At 48.2% G+C, this 19401-nt stretch overlaps 1 protein-coding gene across 2 annotated transcripts in view; it reads right to left on the minus strand.

Moving 5' to 3' along the window:
* MKLN1 (muskelin 1) overlaps positions 1 to 19401 on the minus strand; it is a 322757-nt gene that overhangs the window by 200589 nt on the left and 102767 nt on the right. For both annotated transcript variants that reach the window (XM_063926768.1, XM_063926769.1), the window contains one exon: positions 7183 to 7292. In XM_063926768.1, coding sequence (XP_063782838.1) covers positions 7183 to 7292 — 110 coding nt within the window. The remainder of the gene's footprint in view (positions 1 to 7182; positions 7293 to 19401) is intronic.

Below are 19401 nucleotides of genomic sequence, written 5' to 3' on the forward strand. Positions count from 1 at the left end.
CCCTTTCAAGAATGTCTGAACCTCAGGGAGAGCAGCTGTTTCTGGAAGAAAATGGACAAGGCCGAAATCTGGACCTTTATGGAGCCCAAGTGTATGTCCACATCCACACCTGCTTGCAGAAAATAAGAATTAACTCACCGGTAATTCTATTTCTCGTAGTCCGTAGTGGATGCTGGGAACTCTGTAAGGACCATGGGGAATAGACGTCTCCGCAGGAGACTGGGCACATCTAAAGAAAGAATTAGGACTATCTGGTGTGCACTGGCTCCTCCCCCTATGACCCTCCTCCAAGCCTCAGTTAGGACACTGTGCCCGGAAGAGCTGACACAATAAGGAAGGATTTTGAATCCCGGGTAAGACTCATACCAGCCACACCAATCACACCGTATAACTCGCGATAGGAAACCCCGGTTAACAGTATGATAACAAAAGGAGCCTCTGAACAGATGGCTCGCAATAATAACCCGATTTGTATAACAATAACTATTTACAAGTATTGCAGACAATCCGCACTTGGGATGGGCGCCCAGCATCCACTACGGACTACGAGAAATAGAATTACCGGTAAGTAAATTCTTATTTTCTCTGACGTCCTAGTGGATACTTTTTGATATAAGTGTTCAAGGCTTTTAAATTTAAGATGGGTCTCACCGAAGCGTCCGGTTTCGGTACCACAAACATTGTGGAATAGTAACCCTTTCCTCGCTGAAGGAGGGGTACCTTGACAATCACTTGCTGTGAATAGTTTTTGGATAGCCACCAACACTGCCTCCCTGGCAGAGGGAGTTGCAGGTAAGGCAGATTTTAGAAACCAGCGGGGGGGGGGGGGGGGGGACACGTCTCGAATTCCAGCCTGTACCCCTGAGATACTACTTGAAGGGTCCAGGGATCCACCTGTGAGAGAGCCCACTGTGTGCTGAAATTTCTGAGACGAGCCCCCACCGTACCCGGGTCCGCCTGTGAAGCCCCAGCGTCATGCTGTGGACTTACCGGACGCGGGGGAGGACTTTTGCTCTTGGGAACTGGCTGTATGCTGCAGCTTTTTCCCTCTACCTTTGCCTCTCGGCAGAAAGGACGCGCCTCGAGCCCTCTTGTGTTTTTGGGGCCGAAAGGACTGTACTTGATAATACGGTGCTTTCTTTTGCTGTGGGGTAGCTTGTGGCAAAAATGTCGATTTCCCAGCCGTAGCTGTGGAAACGAGGTCTGAGAGACCATCCCCAAACAGTTCTACCCCCTTATAAGGCAAAACTTCCATGTGCCTTTTTGAATCGGCATCACCTGACCACTGCCGAGTCCATAACCCCCTTCTGGCGGCAATGGACATTGCACTTATTTTTGATGCCAGCCGGCAAATATCCCTCTGTGCATCACGCATGTATAAGACAGCGTTTTTTATATGCTCTACTGTCAGCAAAATATTGTCCCTATCTAGGGTATCAATATTATCCAACAGGGAATCTGACCACGCAGCAGCAGCACTGCACATCCACACGTGTAAGCGCTTTATCTACCCTAGGGGATGTTTCCCAACGTGACCTATCCTCTGGCGGGAAAGGGTACGCTGCCAATAACCGTTTAGAAATTATCAATTTCTTATCGGGGGAAGTCCAGGCTTCCGCACACACCTCATTTAATTCCTCAGATGCAGGAAAAACTACTGGGAGTTCTCTCACCGAACATAATACCCTTTTTTGTGGTACCTGGGGTACTATCAGAAATGTGTAATACATTTTTCATTGCCTCAATCATGTAACGGGTGGACCTATTGGAGGGTACATTAGTCTCATCGTCGTCGACACTGGAGTCGGTATCCGTGTCGACATCTGTGTCTGCCATCTGAGGTAGCGGGCGTTTTAAAGCCCCTGATGACATTTGAGACGCTGGAAGCCGGCTGTCCTATGTCGTCAAACCTTTTATGTAAGGAGCTGACACTGTCATGTAATTCCTTCCATAAGTCCATCCACACAGGTGTCGACCCTTCAGGGGGTGACAACACACTTACAGGCATTTGCTCTGCCTCCACATCATTTTCCTCATCATACATGTCGACACAGCGGTACCGACACACAGCACACACACAGGGAATGCTCTGACAGAGGACAGGACCCCACAAAGCCCTTTGGGGAGACAGAGGGAGAGTATGCCAGCACACACCAGAGCGCTAAATACCACAGGGATATCACCTATAAAGTGTGTTTTCCCCTTATAGCTGCATATATATTATACTGCGCCTAAATTTGTGCCCCCCCTCTCTTTTTTACCCTTTCTGTAGTGCAGGACTGCAGGGGAGAGCCAGGGAGTGATCCTTCCAGCGGAGCTGTGAGGGAAAATGGCGCCAGTGTGCTGAGGGAGATGGCTCCGCCCCTTTTTCGGCTGGCTTTCTCCCGCAATTTTAAGATTTCTGGCAGGGGTTAATATACACCTATATAGCCTCTGGGGCTATATATGGTGTCAGTTTGCCAGCCAAGGTGTTATTTATTGCTGCTCAGGGCGCCCCCCCCAGCGCCCTGCACCCATCAGTGACCGCAGTGTGTGGTGTGCATGAGGAGCAATGGCGCACAGCTGCAGTGCTGTGCGCTACCTTGGAGAAGACAAAAGTCTTCAGCCGCCGATTTTCCGGACCTTCTTGCTTCTGGCTCTGTAAGGGGGACGGCTGCGCGGCTCCGGGAACGGACGACGAGGTCGGGTCCTGTGTGCGATCCCTCTGGAGCTAACCTAAGCTACCACCACTTAGGTAGGTTCGCTTCTTCTCCCCTTAGTCCCTCGGTGCAGTGAGCCTGTTGCCAGCAGGTCTCACTGTAAAATAAAAAACCTAAATTATACTTTCTTTCTAGGAGCTCAGGAGAGCCCCTAGTGTGCATCCAGCTCAGCCGGGCACAGAAATCTAACCGAGGCTTGGAGGAGGGTCATAGGGGGAGGAGCCAGTGCACACCAGATAGTCCTAATTCTTTCTTTAGATGTGCCCAGTCTCCTGCGGAGCAGTCTATTCCCCATGGTCCTTACGGTGTTCCCAGCATCCACTAGGACGTCAGAGAAAGAGGAGAAACCGTCCTAGTTGAAACTCCACCGTAGGAAACTTTTTGGATTCACACCAAGACACATACTTTTTCCAAATACGATGGTAATGTTTTGACGTTACCCCCTTCCAAGCATGGATCAGAGTAGGAATGACCTTGTTCGGAATGCCCTTCCGAGCTAAGATCTGGCGTTCAACCTCCATGCCGTCAAACTTAGCCACGGTAAATCTTGATAGGTGAACAGCCCCTGTTGTAGAAGGTCCTCGCAAAGAGGAAGAGGCCTCGGATCCTCCAGCAGTAATTCCAGAAGATCCGCGTACCAAGCCCTTCTTGGCCAGTACGGAGCAATGAGGATCGCCTGAACGCTTATTCTTTTTATTAGTTTGAGAATCCTTGGGATGAGTGGAAGTGGAGGGAACACATACACTGGCTGGAACACCCATAGAGTTGCAAGGGTGTCCACCGCCACTGCTTGTGGGTCTCTTGACCTGGAACAGTACCTCCGAAGCTTCTTGTTGAGGCGGGAGGCCATCATGTCTATTTGGAGGTACACCCCAGGTGGAGGCCCCATTCCCCTGGATAGAGATAGTGTCTGCTTAGGAAGTCCGCTTCCCAGTTGTCCACTCCCGAAATGAAGACTGTTGACAGCGCCACCGCGTGCTTTTCTGCCCAGAGGAGGATTTTTGTTACCTCTGACATCAACGCTCTGCTCTTCGTTCCGCCCTGTTTATGCAGGACACTGTCGTTACATTGTCCGACTGCACCTGAATAGCCTGATCTTGCAGAAGATGTGCCACTTATAGAAGGCCGTTGTATATGACCCTTAGTTCCAGAATGTTTATCGGAAGGATGGATTCCAGATTTGACCACTTTCCTTGGAAGGTTTCCCCTTGGGTGACTGCTCCCCAACCTCTGAGACTTGCATCCGTGGTTAGAAGGATCCAATTCTGAATCCCAAACCTGCGGCCCTCGAGAAGGTGAGAAGCTTGTAGCCACCAGAGGAGTAAAATTCTGGCTTTCGGTGACAGACGTATCCGCTGGTGCATGTGAAGATGAGATCCTGACCATTTGTCCAGGAGATCCAGTTGGAAAGACCGAGCATGAAATCTTCCGTACTGTAGAGCCTCGTTGGAGGAAAAGGCGAATGCACTGATGAACCGATACCCACGGTGGCTTCAGGACATCCCGGACCATTGATTGTATCACCAATGCTTTCTCCACCGGTAGAAAGACCTTCTGCACTTCCGTGTCGAGTATCATCCCCAGGAAGGGCAGTCTCCTTGTCAGCTCCAAATGTTACTTTGGAAGGTTCAGGATCCACCTATGATCCTGTAGTAGTCGAGTTGAGAGAGTAATACTCTGTAATAGACTCTCCCTGGAAGATGCTTTCATCAGCAGATCGTCCAGATAGGGAATTGTGTTCACTCCCTGCCTGCGGAGTAGCAGCATCATCTCTGCCATGACCTTGGTGAACACCATCGGTGCTGTGGAGAGGCCAAATGGCTGCGCCTGGAACTGACAGCGACAGTCCAGCAGTGCAAATCTTAGATAAGCCTGGTGAGGCGGCCAGATCGGAAAGTGAAGGTACGCATCCTTGGTATCCAGGGATACCAGGAATTCCCACTCCTCCAGACCTGAGATCACCACTCATTTAGAGACTCCATCTTGAATTTGAATTCCCTCAAGTAGGGGTTCAATGACTTTAGATTTAATATCGGCCTTACCGAACCGTCCAGTTTCGGTACCACAAGCAGGTTTGAGTAATAACCCTTGTGTTTTTGGTGAGGTGGAACTGGAACAATGACATTTGTTTGAACCAATTTTTTAATGGCTTCCTGTAGGATAGCATTTCCTGTCAGCGAAGCTGCTAAGCCTGATTTGAAGAATCTGTGAGGTGGGAGCACTTGAAACTCCAGTTTGTACCCCTGGGTAACAATATCTTTTACCCAGAGGTCTAGGCATGATGACGCCCAGACGTGACTGAAATTCTTTAGTCTCGCTCCCACCTGCCTGATCTCCAGGCTGGGAGGTCCACCGTCATGCTGAAGATTTTGAGGAAGCAGAACCTGGTTTCTGTTCCTGAGAACCTGTTGGTGCAGATTTTCTAGATTTTCCTCAACCACCTCTAATAAAAGTGGAAGGAGTTTTGGATTTTCTAACTTTCGCTGTCCGAAAGGACTGCAGTGTAGATGTAGGATAAGATTTCCTAGCAGGTGGTGCTGCTGGGGGAAGAAAGGTTGACTTACCCGCGGTTGCCGTGGAGATCCACACATCCAGTGCGTCCCCAAATAGAGCCTGACCTGTGAAGAAGGGTAGGTTCTCCATACTTTTCTTGGATTCTGCATCCGCAGTCCATTGGCGCAGCCAGAGACCTCTGCGTACCGAAACTGCCATGGAAGTAGCCCTTGTATTCAGCATGAAAAGGTCCTTCATGGCCTCCACCGTGAAACCTGCAGAATCCTGTATGTGACGCAAAAACAAATCAATGTCACTCCTATCCATAGTATCCAAGTCTTCTAGTAACGGGCCTGACCACTACTATAGCTTTAGAAATCCACGCACAAGCAATATCGGGTCTTAAAGCTACGCCAGTAGCTGTGTACAGTGATTTGAGCGTAGTCTCAATCTTGCGGTCAGCCGGCTCTTTTAAAGCGGTTGAACCGGGGACAGATAAAACCACCTTCTTTGACAATTTAGATACAGAAGCATCTACAATAGGGGGGTTTTCCCACTTTTTTCTTCAGGGAAAGGGAAAGCAATAAGAACCCTTTTTTGAGATCTGGAATTTTTTCTCTGTTTTCCCAGGATTTTTCAAACAAAGATTAACTCCTTAGAAGCCGGGAAGGTAAGCGAGGATTTCTTACTTGCTGTAAAATAAGATTCCTCTACCTGCCCAGGTACCTTCTCAGTAATATGTAAAATAGCCCTAATGGCTTCAATCAGTAGTTGCACCCCCTTTGAAAGTGATGCATCTCCCCCTTGCATATCCCCATCACCGTTCCCTGTATCAGAGTTGGTGTCAGTGTCAGCTTGCATTATCTGGGCAAGTGTACGTTTTTGTGGGCATGTAGGGGGGGGGTCTTAGACGAAGCAGCTGGGGCAGAGTATGTCAAACCCTCCACAGATTTTCTGAAAAACTGCGTTTCTTTCTCATTATGTGACATCCTTGTTAAAATCTGGGATATCATTCCCCTCAAAGAATCCACCCATGGGGGTTCGGATTCAGAAGGCTGGGAAAGCACATTGCAGTCCTGAGTACATGGAATAGACTCTTCAGGAGAAGATAAACACACTGCAGCACAGGACAAGGAGTCCTTAGCATGGTAATGTGAGCTATATACACTTTAGGGCCCTACACATATGGCGATGTGCCGCCGAGGTGCCCGAAGGCCGATACGGCCGACCAGGCGGCAGTGACGGGGGGAGTGAAGTTTCTTCACTCCCCCCGTCACCCGGCTCCACAGACATGCAGGCAAATATGGACGAGATCGTCCATATTGGCCTGCATGCACAGCCGACGGGGGACCAGCGATGAACGAGCGCGGGGCCGCGCATCGTTCATCGCTGGAGCCTCCACACTGAAAGATATGAACGAGTTCTAGTTCATTTATGAACGAGATCGTTCATATCTTTCAAAAAATCGGCATGTGTGTAGGGCCTATTACACACAGGAAAATGTCAGACACAGTTTCCCCCAGAGTACCTTCAGAGAGTCACAGAGTATAAGGAGCCAGCCACACAGTGCCCCAGTAGGCAGTTATGATAAAAGCCCGGCGCTGACCAACTAACCTTAATAGGGTAGTTAGTACTGCTACCACACTCCCCCTTCCCTCCCCCACACCACCGGTCATTAATCGTGATACCCGGTTGTTTTGAACGGCTAAATCAGCATCGGGGCTAATTGGATGCCGCCCACTGTTAAAAAGATCAAGATTACTGATCATACTATTGACCAGTCACTAACAAGGCATCTCATATCATACAATGACATCAGTTCTCATTCATACAATACAGCAACTTTCATGTGAGTAAATAAAACACTTCTCAAAAGGATTTTGCCCCTAGAACAAAATAAACATGCTGTCAATGGCAGTGAATACACTGTATGCTCTATTACTGTACGATTGAAATAAACAAGGTGATAACAATTAAAATGCACACCTACCTTGCTGTACCAATGAAGACAGGGCTGTACCACATCTGGCTCGTCAATACCATTGATTTCAACATACCAAATGCTAAAGTTAAAACTTGGACCCCAGGACAAGAGAGGCACTAGAAAAAACAAAAATAAAATGCATGTGTGGCTAACTGCATCATTATAGGTTATAAAACATAGGACATACCATCAGAACTTACAAGTAGTCAGACTGCCACATTGATGGATTCCTACTTGTCACTATAACACACGCCAGGTAAAATGGTATTTTCTTTTTTACACTTTTTGACAGGATGGAAATTCCAGAAATCTAACTGGACTTAACTTTCAAGTCTTTGAAAAAAAACACTGTCAGTGGGGGAAAAAAATAAACACTAAATTTAACAATAGGATTTTGATAACCTACCGGTAAATCCTTTTCTCCTAGTCCGTAGAGGATGCTGGGAGCGACATCAAGACCATGGGGTATAGACGGGATCCGCAGCAGACATGGGCACTCCAAAGACTTTTCATTGGGTGTTAACTGGCTCCTTTCTCTATGCCCCTCCTCCAGACCTCAGTTGTAGGAACTGTGCCCAGGGAAACGGACATTTCGAGGAAAGGAATTACTTAACAAGTGGTGAGATATCTACCAACTCACACCCTCAACCATGCCGCACACATGGCATTCAACATAACACACGCTAACAGGCATGAACTAATTGCAGCAACATGCTGAAACCAAGATAACAACTTGTGTAACTGTAATAACTAAACTGCAGGTAAAGTACGCACTGGGACGGGCGCACAGCATCCTCTACGGACTAGGAGAAAATGATTTACCGGTAGGTTATCAAAATCCTATTTTCTCATACGTCCTAGAGGATGCTGGGGACGACATCAAGACCATGGGGTCTATTCCAAAGCTCCAGTACGGGCGGGAGAGTGCGGATGACTCTGCAGCACCGATTGACCAAACTTTAGGTCCTCATCGGCCAAGGTGTCAAACTTGTAGAACTTAGCAAATGTGTTTGACCCTGACCAAGTAGCTGCTCGGCAAAGTTGTAATGCCAAGACCTCCCGGGCAGCCGCCCAGGATGAGCCCACCTTCCTAGTGGAGTGGGCCTTTACGGACGTCGGTAACGGCAATCCAGCCGTAGTATGAGCTTGCTGAATCGTATTTCTAATCCAACGTGCAATAGTCTGCTTGGAAGCAGGACAGCCAATCTTCTTGTGATCATACAGGACAAACAGAGCCTCTGTTTTCCGTATACGAGCTGTTCTAGCAACATAGATTTTCAAAGCTCTAACCACATCTAGAGACTTTGAATCAGTGAATATGTCAGTAACTACTGGCACCACAATAGGTTGGTTTATGTGAAAAGCAGAAACCACCTTTGGAAGAAAATGTTGGCGAGTTCGCAACTCTGCCCTATCTTCATGGAAAATCAGGTAAGGGCTCTTGTGAGACAAGGCCCCCAATTCCGACACCCGCCTTGCGGATGCCAATGCCAAAAGCATCACCACTTTCCAAGTGAGAAACTTCAACTCTATCTTTTGTAGAGCCTCAAACCAATCCGATTGAAGGAACTGCAATGCCACGTTAAGGTCCCATGGTGCCACTGGAGGCACGAATGGAGGCTGGATGTGCAGAACCCCTTTCACGAAGGTCTGAACCTCTGGAAGAGAGACCAATTGTTTTTGGAAGAACACTGACAAGGCCGAAATCTGCACCTTGATTGATCCCAATCGTAGGCCCGTCTCCACACCATCCTGCAGAAAATGGAGAAAACGTACTAAGTGAAACTCTTCTGTAGGAGCTTTCATGGATTCACACCAAGACACATATTTTCTCCAAATACGTTGGTAATGTTTTGACGTTACTCCCTTTCTGGCCTGAATAAGGCTGGGGATGACCTCCTTAGGAATACCCTTCCTGGCTTGGATACGTCGCTCAACAGCCATGCCGTCAAACGTAGCCACGGTAAGTCTTGGTACACAGCAGGTCCTCCCGAGGAGGAAGAGGCCGAGGATCTCCTATGATTAACTGCTTAAGATCTGGGTACCAAGCCCTCCTTGGCCAGTCTGGGACAATGAAGATTGCTCGAACCCCTGTCTTTCTTATGATCCTGAGTACTTTTGGGATCAGCGGAAGTGGATAGAAAACATACACCGACGGAAACACCCACTGGGTCACCAGTGCATCCACTGCTACTGGAACAGTATCTCTGAAGCTTCTTGTTGAGACGAGATGCCATTATGTCTATTTGAAGAACTCCCCAAAGACTTGTCACCTCTGCGAAGACTTCTTGGTGTAGGCCCCACTCTCCTGGATGGAGATCGTGTCTTCCGGAATGAATATTGGCGACAGAACTTGTAGATGTTTTTCTGCCCAGCGGAGGATTTTTGTCGCCTCTGCCATTACCGCTCTGCTTTTCGTTCCGCCCTGCCTGTTTATGTATGCGACTACTGTTACATTGTCCGCCTGGATCTGCACGGGACGGTCTTGAAGAAGATGTACCGCTTGTTGAAGGCCGTTGTAAATGGCTCTTAGCTCCAGAACGTTTATGTGAAGGCAGGCTTCCTGTTGTGACCAACGTCCCTGGAAGTTTTTTCCGTGGGAGACTGCTCCCCAGCCTCGGAGACTTGCATCCATGGTTACTAGGACCCAGTCCTGAATCCCGAACCTGCGTCCCTCTAGCAGGTGAGAGCTGTGCAACCACCACAGGAGCGAAATCCTGGTTTTTGACGACAGGATTATCTTTCTGTGCATGTGTAGGTGTGACCCCGACCACTTGTCCAACAGGCGTAGGCCGCCACTATCTTCCCCAACAAACAAATTAACTGATGGATCGACACACTTGATGGTTTCAATATCTGTTTACCATTTTCTGGATTTCCAGAGCCTTTTCCAGCTGAAGAAATACTCTCTGAACTTCTGTGTCCAGAATCATCCAGAGGAAAGACAACCTTGTCGTCGGTTCCAACTGTGACTTTGGGTAATTTGTGATCCATCCGTGTTGTTGGAGTATTGACAGGGAGAGGGATATGTTTTGTAATAACTGCTCCCTGGATCTCACCTTTATCAGGTCGTCGTCCAGATAAGGGATTATATTGACTCCTTTCTGACGGAGGACCATCATCTCCGCCATCACCTTGGTGAATACCCTCGGCGCCGTGGAGAGACCGGAAGGTAACTTCTGGAATTGGTAATGGCAATCCTGAATCGCGAATCTCAGATAAGCCTGATTAGGAGGATAAATGGGAACATGCAGGTAAGCATCCTTTATGTCCACCGACACGAAGTAGTCCCCCTCCCCCAGACTGGCAATCACCGCCCGAAGTGATTCCATCTTGAACTTGAACCTTTTCAGGAAGAAATTCAGATCTTTTAGATTTAGGATCGGTCTGACCGAGCCGTCCGGCTTCGGAACAAAGAGGCTTGAATAAAAACCCAGCCCTTGTTGTGACAACAGTACCAGGACTATAACCTGGTCTTGACATAATTTTTGGATTGCCGCTGTTACTGCTTCTCTCTCTGGCGTAGAAACTGGCAAGGTCGATTTGAAAAAAATCGCCATGAGGGAACGTCTTGAAACTCGTTTGTATCCCTGGGATACTATTTGCAACACCCAGGGATCCAGGCCAGACAGAATACAATCCTGGCTGAAGAGTCTGAGACGTGCCCCAGTTCCAGCGTCATGCTGGGGATTTGGCAGAATTAGGGGTAGACCTTTGCTCTTGGGAACCTGGAGCCGGTGTGGGCGTCTTTCCCCTTCCCCTACTTGCAAAGAAGGGGGAACCTCTCGCCTTTTCGTATTTATTGGGCCGAAGGGACTGCATTTGCGGGTGATGGGTCTTTTTTGCCGATGCAGGCGCAGAGGGCAAAAATGTTGACTTACCTGCGGTAGCCGCCGAGACTAATGCATCCAGGCCATCGCCAAATAAGGCCTCACCTTTATATGGGAGAGCCTCCATGTTTCTTTTGGAACCTGCATCCACGTTCCACTGGCGAATCCATAACGCCCGCCTAGCCGATACTGCCATGGTTGCGGCTTGTGAACTCAAAAGTCCAATATCCTTCATTGCTTCCAGCATGTAGGCGGCAGCGTCCTTGATATTCCCTAACTTAAGGAGTATCTCATCTTTATCAATCGTGTCAATTTCTGATGACACACTTTCTGACCATTTTTCAGTAGCGCGACTCACCCATGCGCAGGCAATAGTGGGCCTGAGCAGTGTACCATTGGTAACATAAATGGATTTCAATGTCGTTTCCATTTTGCGGTCTGCCGGCTCTTTACAAGAAGCCGTGCCAGGAGCAGGGAGAATTACCTTCTTTGTCAACCTGGAAAGTGCACTGTCTAACACAGGGGGTGACTCCCATTTTTTTCTATCTTCAACCGGGAAAGGATAAGCTATGTGAATCCTTTTGGGAATACGAAATTTTTTATCAGGATTCACCCACATCCCTTCAAACAGAGCATTTAGTTCGTGTGAAGGAGGGAACGTGACTTTGGATTTCTTTTCCTTACATAAATAAGCTTTCTCCTGAGGTACAGGAGTGCTTTCTGTAACCTCCAACACGTCCCTTATAGCCAATATCATATATTGTATACTTTTTGCCAATTTATGATCTATCGCTCTGGATTCACTATTGTCGACACAAGAATCAGAATCCGTGTCGGTATCAGTGTTTACAACATTTGCAAATGGTCTCTTATGTGACCCAGAGGGGACGCCCGCATAAGGAATAACAGCATCCTGAAAAATCACATCTTCCACAGATTTTCTCCGGCATGCAGCCTTAGATTCAGACTTATCTAATCTACAGTTAATCAGATGCATACTGTCACGTAGATCTTTCACCCATGCAGGCTCTTGATGTGCCGGTAGCGCCACCACATGACAACTCTGTGTCCCTAAAATGGCTTCCTCCGGGGAGGAACTCCCTGCCTCAGACATGCCTCACACGTGTACACCACACTCACAGACACACTGGGACTTATTTTGGGGACAGACCCACAGTAAAATCTGTCAGAGGGACACAGGATAGGAGCACCTAGTTCACAAAACCAGCGACAGTATTGCCTGTGAACACAGTATGTCCACAGCCCAAAAGCGCTTTTAAATAGTAATCTACACTATCAAATGCACCACAATCGCTTTGTGCCCCCCCTTCATAGCACCCTGTACTTGTCAGAAGTGGAGGAGAGGACCAGCGTGTTCTCTGCAGCCTGAGGAGAGAGAGAAAATGGCGCTGAGTAGTGTGCTGGCTGCCTGAGGAAGAAGCTCCGCCCCCCCAATGGCGCATCCTTACACTCAGTATATTGACTTTTTGTTTATACTGGCGAGGGTAGGGCTGTGCCAGCGGCATCTTATGCCCCCTTTTAGCCAGTTTGAGGTATTTTTCTTGCTGCCCAGGGCGCCCCCACCATGCCCTGCACCCTGCAGTGCCTGTGTGTGCGGGCAGCAATGGCGCGCTGCGCTCCCGCCAGCCGCGCCGCACCTCAGCAGTCACTTACTTCATTGAAGATCATTCTTCTCATACTCACCTGTCTTCTGACTAATGGCTCTGTGAGGGGGGTGACGGCGTGCTGTGGGAGTGAGCATCTAGACACGGCTAGCGTTCAGTTCCCTTCAGGAGCTAATGGTGTCCTGTCAGCCAGGAGCAGAGCCATGAAACTCTGAGGAAGTTGGTTCTGCTTCTGCCCCCTCAGTCCCACGAAGCAGGAAGTCTGATGCCAGCAGATCTCCCTGAAAATAAAAAAACCTAACAAGTCTTTTCAGAGAAACTCAGTAGAGCTCCTCAGAGTGCATCCAGTCAACCTGGGCACATTTCTAAAACTGAGGCCTGGAGGAGGGGCATAGAGAGAGGAGCCAGTTCACACCCAATGAAAAGTCTTTGGAGTGCCCATGTCTCCTGCAGATCCCATCTATACCCCATGGTCTTGATGTCGTCTCCAGCATCCTCTAGGACATATGAGAAATAATAAATATTGCTGAAGATACAAGCATTGCCTGTGTAATTTCTTACTTTACCGCTGGGCCCAACGCATTACTGGGAAATAGATTTAAATTGGCAATTAGTTTTAAAGATGTAATATGCTCTAATATTTTTTACTTTATAGATATACACACACTCATATATACACACAAGGTTCGATATGTAATACTGCCGCACAGGATGCTGAATGTCATTATCCCGACATCGGCATCCTGAGCGGTAGAATGCCGGTAGGGGGGATGAGCGCAAAGAAACCCCCTTAGGGGTTCGCTATGCCCGCCACAGGTTCTATTTCGACCGCTATGCGTGTCGTGGGCACCATAGAGGGGGAACCACCTACGTCGCTGGTATACCGGCGTCGGTATGGTGCCCCTGTGGGGATCCTGGCGTTGGTGTTGTGACAGCCCGGTTCCCGACGAGCGGCATGCTAACCACATACCCACACACCGCATCTAATGTGAAGGTAAGGGAGAAGAGAAAAGCAGAAGTAGAATTTGCATAATTCATCAGGACAAATAGTTTGAATTTCGCCATAAAGCTGCAGCTGAAGAGCATGTTGACCCATGGAGGGGGACATGGCCAGCTTACAGGGGGTAAGACTATGAAGCACCAGTCTGCCACCATTTCCCTGTCCTTTCACTCACTCCTATAATACTATGCACAACACAGCATTACAAGCAGGAAAGTCACAACCATGTTTCCCACCTTTTCTCTCTCTGCAATTCATTTTCTGTCACGTCCTTGTAGATAATCCCCATCCTCACCACTCCAAACTGAAATTAATTCCCCACTGACTCTCTACAGTAATTCCCCATTCCTTTCAGACTCAACCTTATAATAGAAGGATGCAGGCAGTACAGCATTCTGTGGTGGGTTATGACTGAACATTTCTATGACTCCATGTGTAAAGGTGGAGAGCATTACTAATTCAGCTAGTGGTGCAGGAAGAGCAGCTGACTCGCTGTGTGCACTATTTCTCGAGTACAGCAGTGTGGCTAAGTGCAACATTTATCTGCGTACATATTACTATTTGGTACATTCTCTCACATGTAGGATATATATATATATACCGTATTTGCCGGCGTATAAGACGACTGGGCGTATAAGACGACCCCCAACATTTCCACTCAAAATATAGAGTTTGTTATATACTCGCCGTATAAGACTACCCCCTTCCACACACCAAATAATACGGAAAAGAACATCAGATTTGTGACATACTGTATATTATGACCTGATAAGAGATTTGGATAGGGAGTATTTATCAAGGTATGCATAAGAAGGGGGGAGGGGGCGAGGAGAAAGTTGTAAAATGTATAAAAGTATACCCCTGTGTGCATTTAGTGTTACCGGTTTCACATGAGTGCCATTAGTATTAGTGCCATTACAGTACCTGTCATTGTCACCATTGTACGGCCACAACGCGACTGCAGTGCCTCCGGCCAGTCCCTGCATCTCCCTGTAATTGGCACTAGTGACCCGCCGCGGGCGCACTGGATATCGCGCGATACTGGATGGTGAGTAGAATGAGGTGGGCGGGCATCGGGAGGCCACTATGGGCACCGGGCGAGTATCGGAAGGCCACTATGGCAGCTATGTCTATCCCAACTGAAGTGCACCCGGCGTATAAGACGACCCCCCCACTTGGAGGCATGTTTTTCAGGGCAAAAAAGTAGTCTTATACGCCAGCAAATACTGTATATATATATATATATATATATATATATATATATATATATATATATACACACACACACACACACACACACACATATATACATACATATATATACATACATATACATACACATATACATACAGTTGTGCTCATAAGTTTACATACCCTAGCAGAATTGGTGATTTTCTGGCCATTTGTCAGAGAATATGAATGATGACTCACAAACTTTTTTTTTCACTCATGGTTAGTGGTTGGATGAAGCCATTTATTGTCAAACAACTGTGCTTACTCTTTTTAAATCATAATGACAACAGAAACTACCCAAATGACCCTGATCAAAAGTGTACATACCATGGAGATTTTGGCCTGATAACATGCACACAAGTTGACACAAACGGGGTTGAATGGCTACTAAAGGTAACCATCCTCACCTGTGATCTGTTTGCTTGTAATCAGTGTGTGTGTATAAAAGGTCAGCGAGTTTCTGGACTCCTGAAAGACCCTTGCATCTTTCATCCAGTGCTGCACTGACGTGTCTGGATTCTGAGTCATGGGGAAAGCAAAAGAATTGTCAAAGGATCTGCGGGAAAAGGTAATTGAACTGTATAAAACAGGAAAGGGATATAAAAAGATATCGAAGCAATTGAGAATGCCAATCAGCAGTGTTCAAACTCTAATTAAGAAGAGGAAAATGAGGAATTCTGTGGAAACCAAATCACGGTCAGGTAGAACAACAAAAAGTTCAGCCACAACTGCCAGGAAAATTGTTCGGGATGCAAAGAAAAATCCACAAATCACTTCAGCTGAAATACAGGACTCTGAAAATAAGATTTTACTCACCGGTAAATCTATTTCTCGTAGTCCGTAGTGGATGCTGGGAACTCCGAAAGGACCATGGGGAATAGCGGCTCCGCAGGAGACTGGGCACAACTAAAGAAAGCTTTTAGGTCACCTGGTGTGCACTGGCTCCTCCCACTATGACCCTCCTCCAAGCCTCAGTTAGGACACTGTGCCCGGACGAGCTGACATAATAAAGGAAGGATTTTGAATCCCGGGTAAGACTCCTACCAGCCACACCATATAACTCGTGATACTATACCCAGTTTAACAGTATGAAAACAACTGAGCCTCTCAACAGATGGCTCAACAATAACCCTTTAGGTAACAATAACTATGTACAAGTATTGCAGACAATCCGCACTTGGGATGGGCGCCCAGCATCCACTACGGACTACGAGAAATAGATTTACCGGTGAGTAAAATCTTATTTTCTCTGACGTCCTAGTGGATGCTGGGGACTCCGTAAGGACCATGGGGATTATACCAAAGCTCCCAAACGGGCGGGAGAGTGCGGATGACTCTGCAGCACGGAATGAGAGAACTCAAGGTCCTCCTCAGCCAGGGTATCAAATTTGTAGAATTTTGCAAACGTGTTTGCCCCTGACCAAGTAGCAGCTCGGCAAAGTTGTAAAGCCGAGACCCCTCGGGCAGCCGCCCAAGATGAGCCCACCTTCCTTGTGGAATGGGCTTTTACTGATTTAGGATGCGGCAGTCCAGCCGCAGAATGCGCCAGCTGAATTGTGCTACAAATCCAGCGAGCAATAGTCTGCTTAGAAGCAGGAGCACCCAGTTTGTTGGGTGCATACAGGATAAATAGCGAGTCAGTTTTCCTGACTCTAGCCGTCCTGGAAACATACATTTTCAAGGCCCTGACTACGTCCAGTAACTTGGAATCCTCCAAGTCCCTAGTAGCCGCAGGCACCACAACAGGTTGGTTCAAGTGAAAAGCTGATACCACCTTAGGGAGAAACTGAGGACGAGTCCTCAATTCCGCCCTATCCATATGGAAAATCAGATAAGGGCTTTTACATGACAAAGCTGCCAATTCTGACACACGCCTGGCTGAAGCCAAGGCCAATAACATGACCACTTTCCACATGAGATATTTTAGATCCACGGTTTTAAGTGGCTCAAACCAATGTGATTTTAAGAAACTCAACACCACGTTGAGATCCCAAGGTGCCACTGGAGGCACAAACGGGGGCTGAATATGCAGCACTCCTTTCACAAACGTCTGAACTTCAGGTAGTGAAGCTAGTTCTTTCTGGAAGAAAATCGACAGAGCCGAGATCTGTACCTTAATGGAGCCTAATTTCAGGCCCATAGTCACTCCTGCTTGTAGGAAATGCAGAAATCGACCTAGTTGAAATTCCTCTGTTGGGGCCTTTTTGGCCTCACACCAAGCAACATATTTCCACCATATGCGGTGATAATGCTTTGCAGTTACATCTTTCCTGGCTTTAATCAGCGTAGGAATGACTTCCTCCGGAATGCCCTTTTCCATCAGGATCCGGCGTTCAACCGCCATGCCGTCAAACGCAGCCGCGGTAAGTCTTGGAACAGACAGGGCCCCTGCTGCAGCAGGTCCTGTCTGAGCGGCAGAGGCCATGGGTCCTCTGAGATCTCTTGAAGTTCCGGGTACCACGCTCGTCTTGGCCAATCCGGAACCACGAGTATTGTTCTTACTCCTCGTTTTCTTATTATTCTCAGTACCCTATGAGAGGCAGAGGAGGGAACACAAACTGACTGGTACGCCCACGGTGTCACTAGAGCGTCCACAGCTATCGCCTGAGGGTCCCTTGACCTGGCGCAATATCTCTCTAGTTTTTTGTTTAGGCGGGACGCCATCATGTCCACCTGTGGCCGTTCCCATCGATTTACAATCATTTGGAAGACTTCTGGATGAAGTCCCCACTCTCCCGGGTGGAGGTCGTGCCTGCTGAGAAAGTCTGCTTCCCAGTTGTCCACTCCCGGAATGAACACTGCTGCCAGTGCTAGTACGTGATTTTCCGCCCATCGGAGAATCCTTATGGCTTCTGCCATTGCCATCCTGCTTCTTGTGCCGCCCTGTCGATTTACATGGGCGACTGCCGTGATGTTGTCTGACTGGATCAGTACCGGCTGGTGTAGAAACAGGGATTTTGCCTGACTTAGGGCATTGTAAATGGCCCTTAGTTCCAGAATATTTATGTGTAGGGAAGTCTCCTGACTCGACCATAGTCCTTGGAAGTTTCTTCCCTGTGTGACTGCCCCCCAGCCTCGAAGGCTGGCATCCGTGGTCACCAGGACCCAGTCCTGTATGCCGAATCTGCGGCCCTCTAGAAGATGAGCACTCTGCAGCCACCACAGCAGAGACACCCTGGTTCTTGGAGACAGGGTTATTAGGCGATGCATCTGAAGATGCGATCCGGACCATTGGTCCAACAGGTCCCACTGAAAGATTCTGGCATGGAACCTGCCGAAAGGAATTGCTTCGTAAGAAGCCACCATCTTTCCCAGGACCCGCGTGCAGTGATGCACCGATACCTGTTTTGGTTTCAGGAGGTCTCTGACTAGAGATGACAGCTCCTTGGCTTTCTCCCCTGGGAGAAACACTTTTTTCTGGACTGTATCCAGAATCATACCCAGGAACAGTAGACGTGTCGTCGGAACCAGCTGTGATTTTGGAATATTCAGAATCCAACCGTGCTGGTGCAGCACCTCCTGAGATAGTGCTACTCCCACCAATAACTGCTCCTTGGACCTCGCCTTTATTAGGAGATCGTCCAAGTACGGGATAATTAAAACTCCCTTTCTTCGAAGGAGTATCATCATTTCCGCCATTACCTTGGTAAACACCCTCGGTGCCGTGGAGAGTCCAAACGGCAGCGTCTGGAATTGGTAATGGCAATCCTGTACCACAAATCTGAGGTACTCCTGGTGAGGATAGTAAATGGGGACATGCAGGTAAGCATCCTTGATGTCCAGGGATACCATGTAATCCCCCTCGTCCAGGCTTGCAATAACCGCCCTGAGCGATTCCATCTTGAACTTGAATTTTTTTATGTATGTGTTCAAGGATTTCAAATTTAAAATGGGTCTCACCGAACTGTCCGGTTTCGGTACCACAAACAGTGTGGAATAGTAACCCCGTCCTTGTTGAAGTAGGGGCACCTTGATCATCACCTGCTGGGAATACAGCTTGTGAATTGCCGCTAGCACAGCCTCCCTGTCTGAAGGAGTAATCGGCAAGGCAGATTTTAGGAACCGGTGGGGTGGAGACGCCTCGAATTCCAGTTTGTACCCTTGAGATACTATTTGCAGGATCCAGGGATCCACCTGTGAGCGAGCCCACTGATCGCTGAAATTTTTGAGGCGGCCCCCCACCGTACCTGACTCCGCCTGTGGAGCCCCACCGTCATGCGGCGGACTTGGAAGAAGCGGGGGAGGACTTTTGCTCCTGGGAACCTGCTGTTTGTTGCAGCCTTTTTCCCCTACCTCTGCCTCTGGACAGAAAGGACCCGCCTTTTCCACGCCTGTTTTTCTGAGTCCGAAAGGACTGTACCTGATAAAACGGCGCCTTTTTAGGCTGTGAAGGAACATGGGGTAAAAATGCTGACTTCCCAGCAGTTGCTGTGGAAACTAGGTCCGAGAGACCATCCCCAAATAACTCCTCACCCTTATAAGGCAAAACTTCCATGTGCCTTTTTGAATCTGCATCCCCTGTCCACTGGCGAGTCCA

This window comes from Pseudophryne corroboree, chromosome 6 (assembly GCF_028390025.1).
Source record: "Pseudophryne corroboree isolate aPseCor3 chromosome 6, aPseCor3.hap2, whole genome shotgun sequence".
NCBI classification, from domain to species: domain Eukaryota; kingdom Metazoa; phylum Chordata; class Amphibia; order Anura; family Myobatrachidae; genus Pseudophryne; species Pseudophryne corroboree.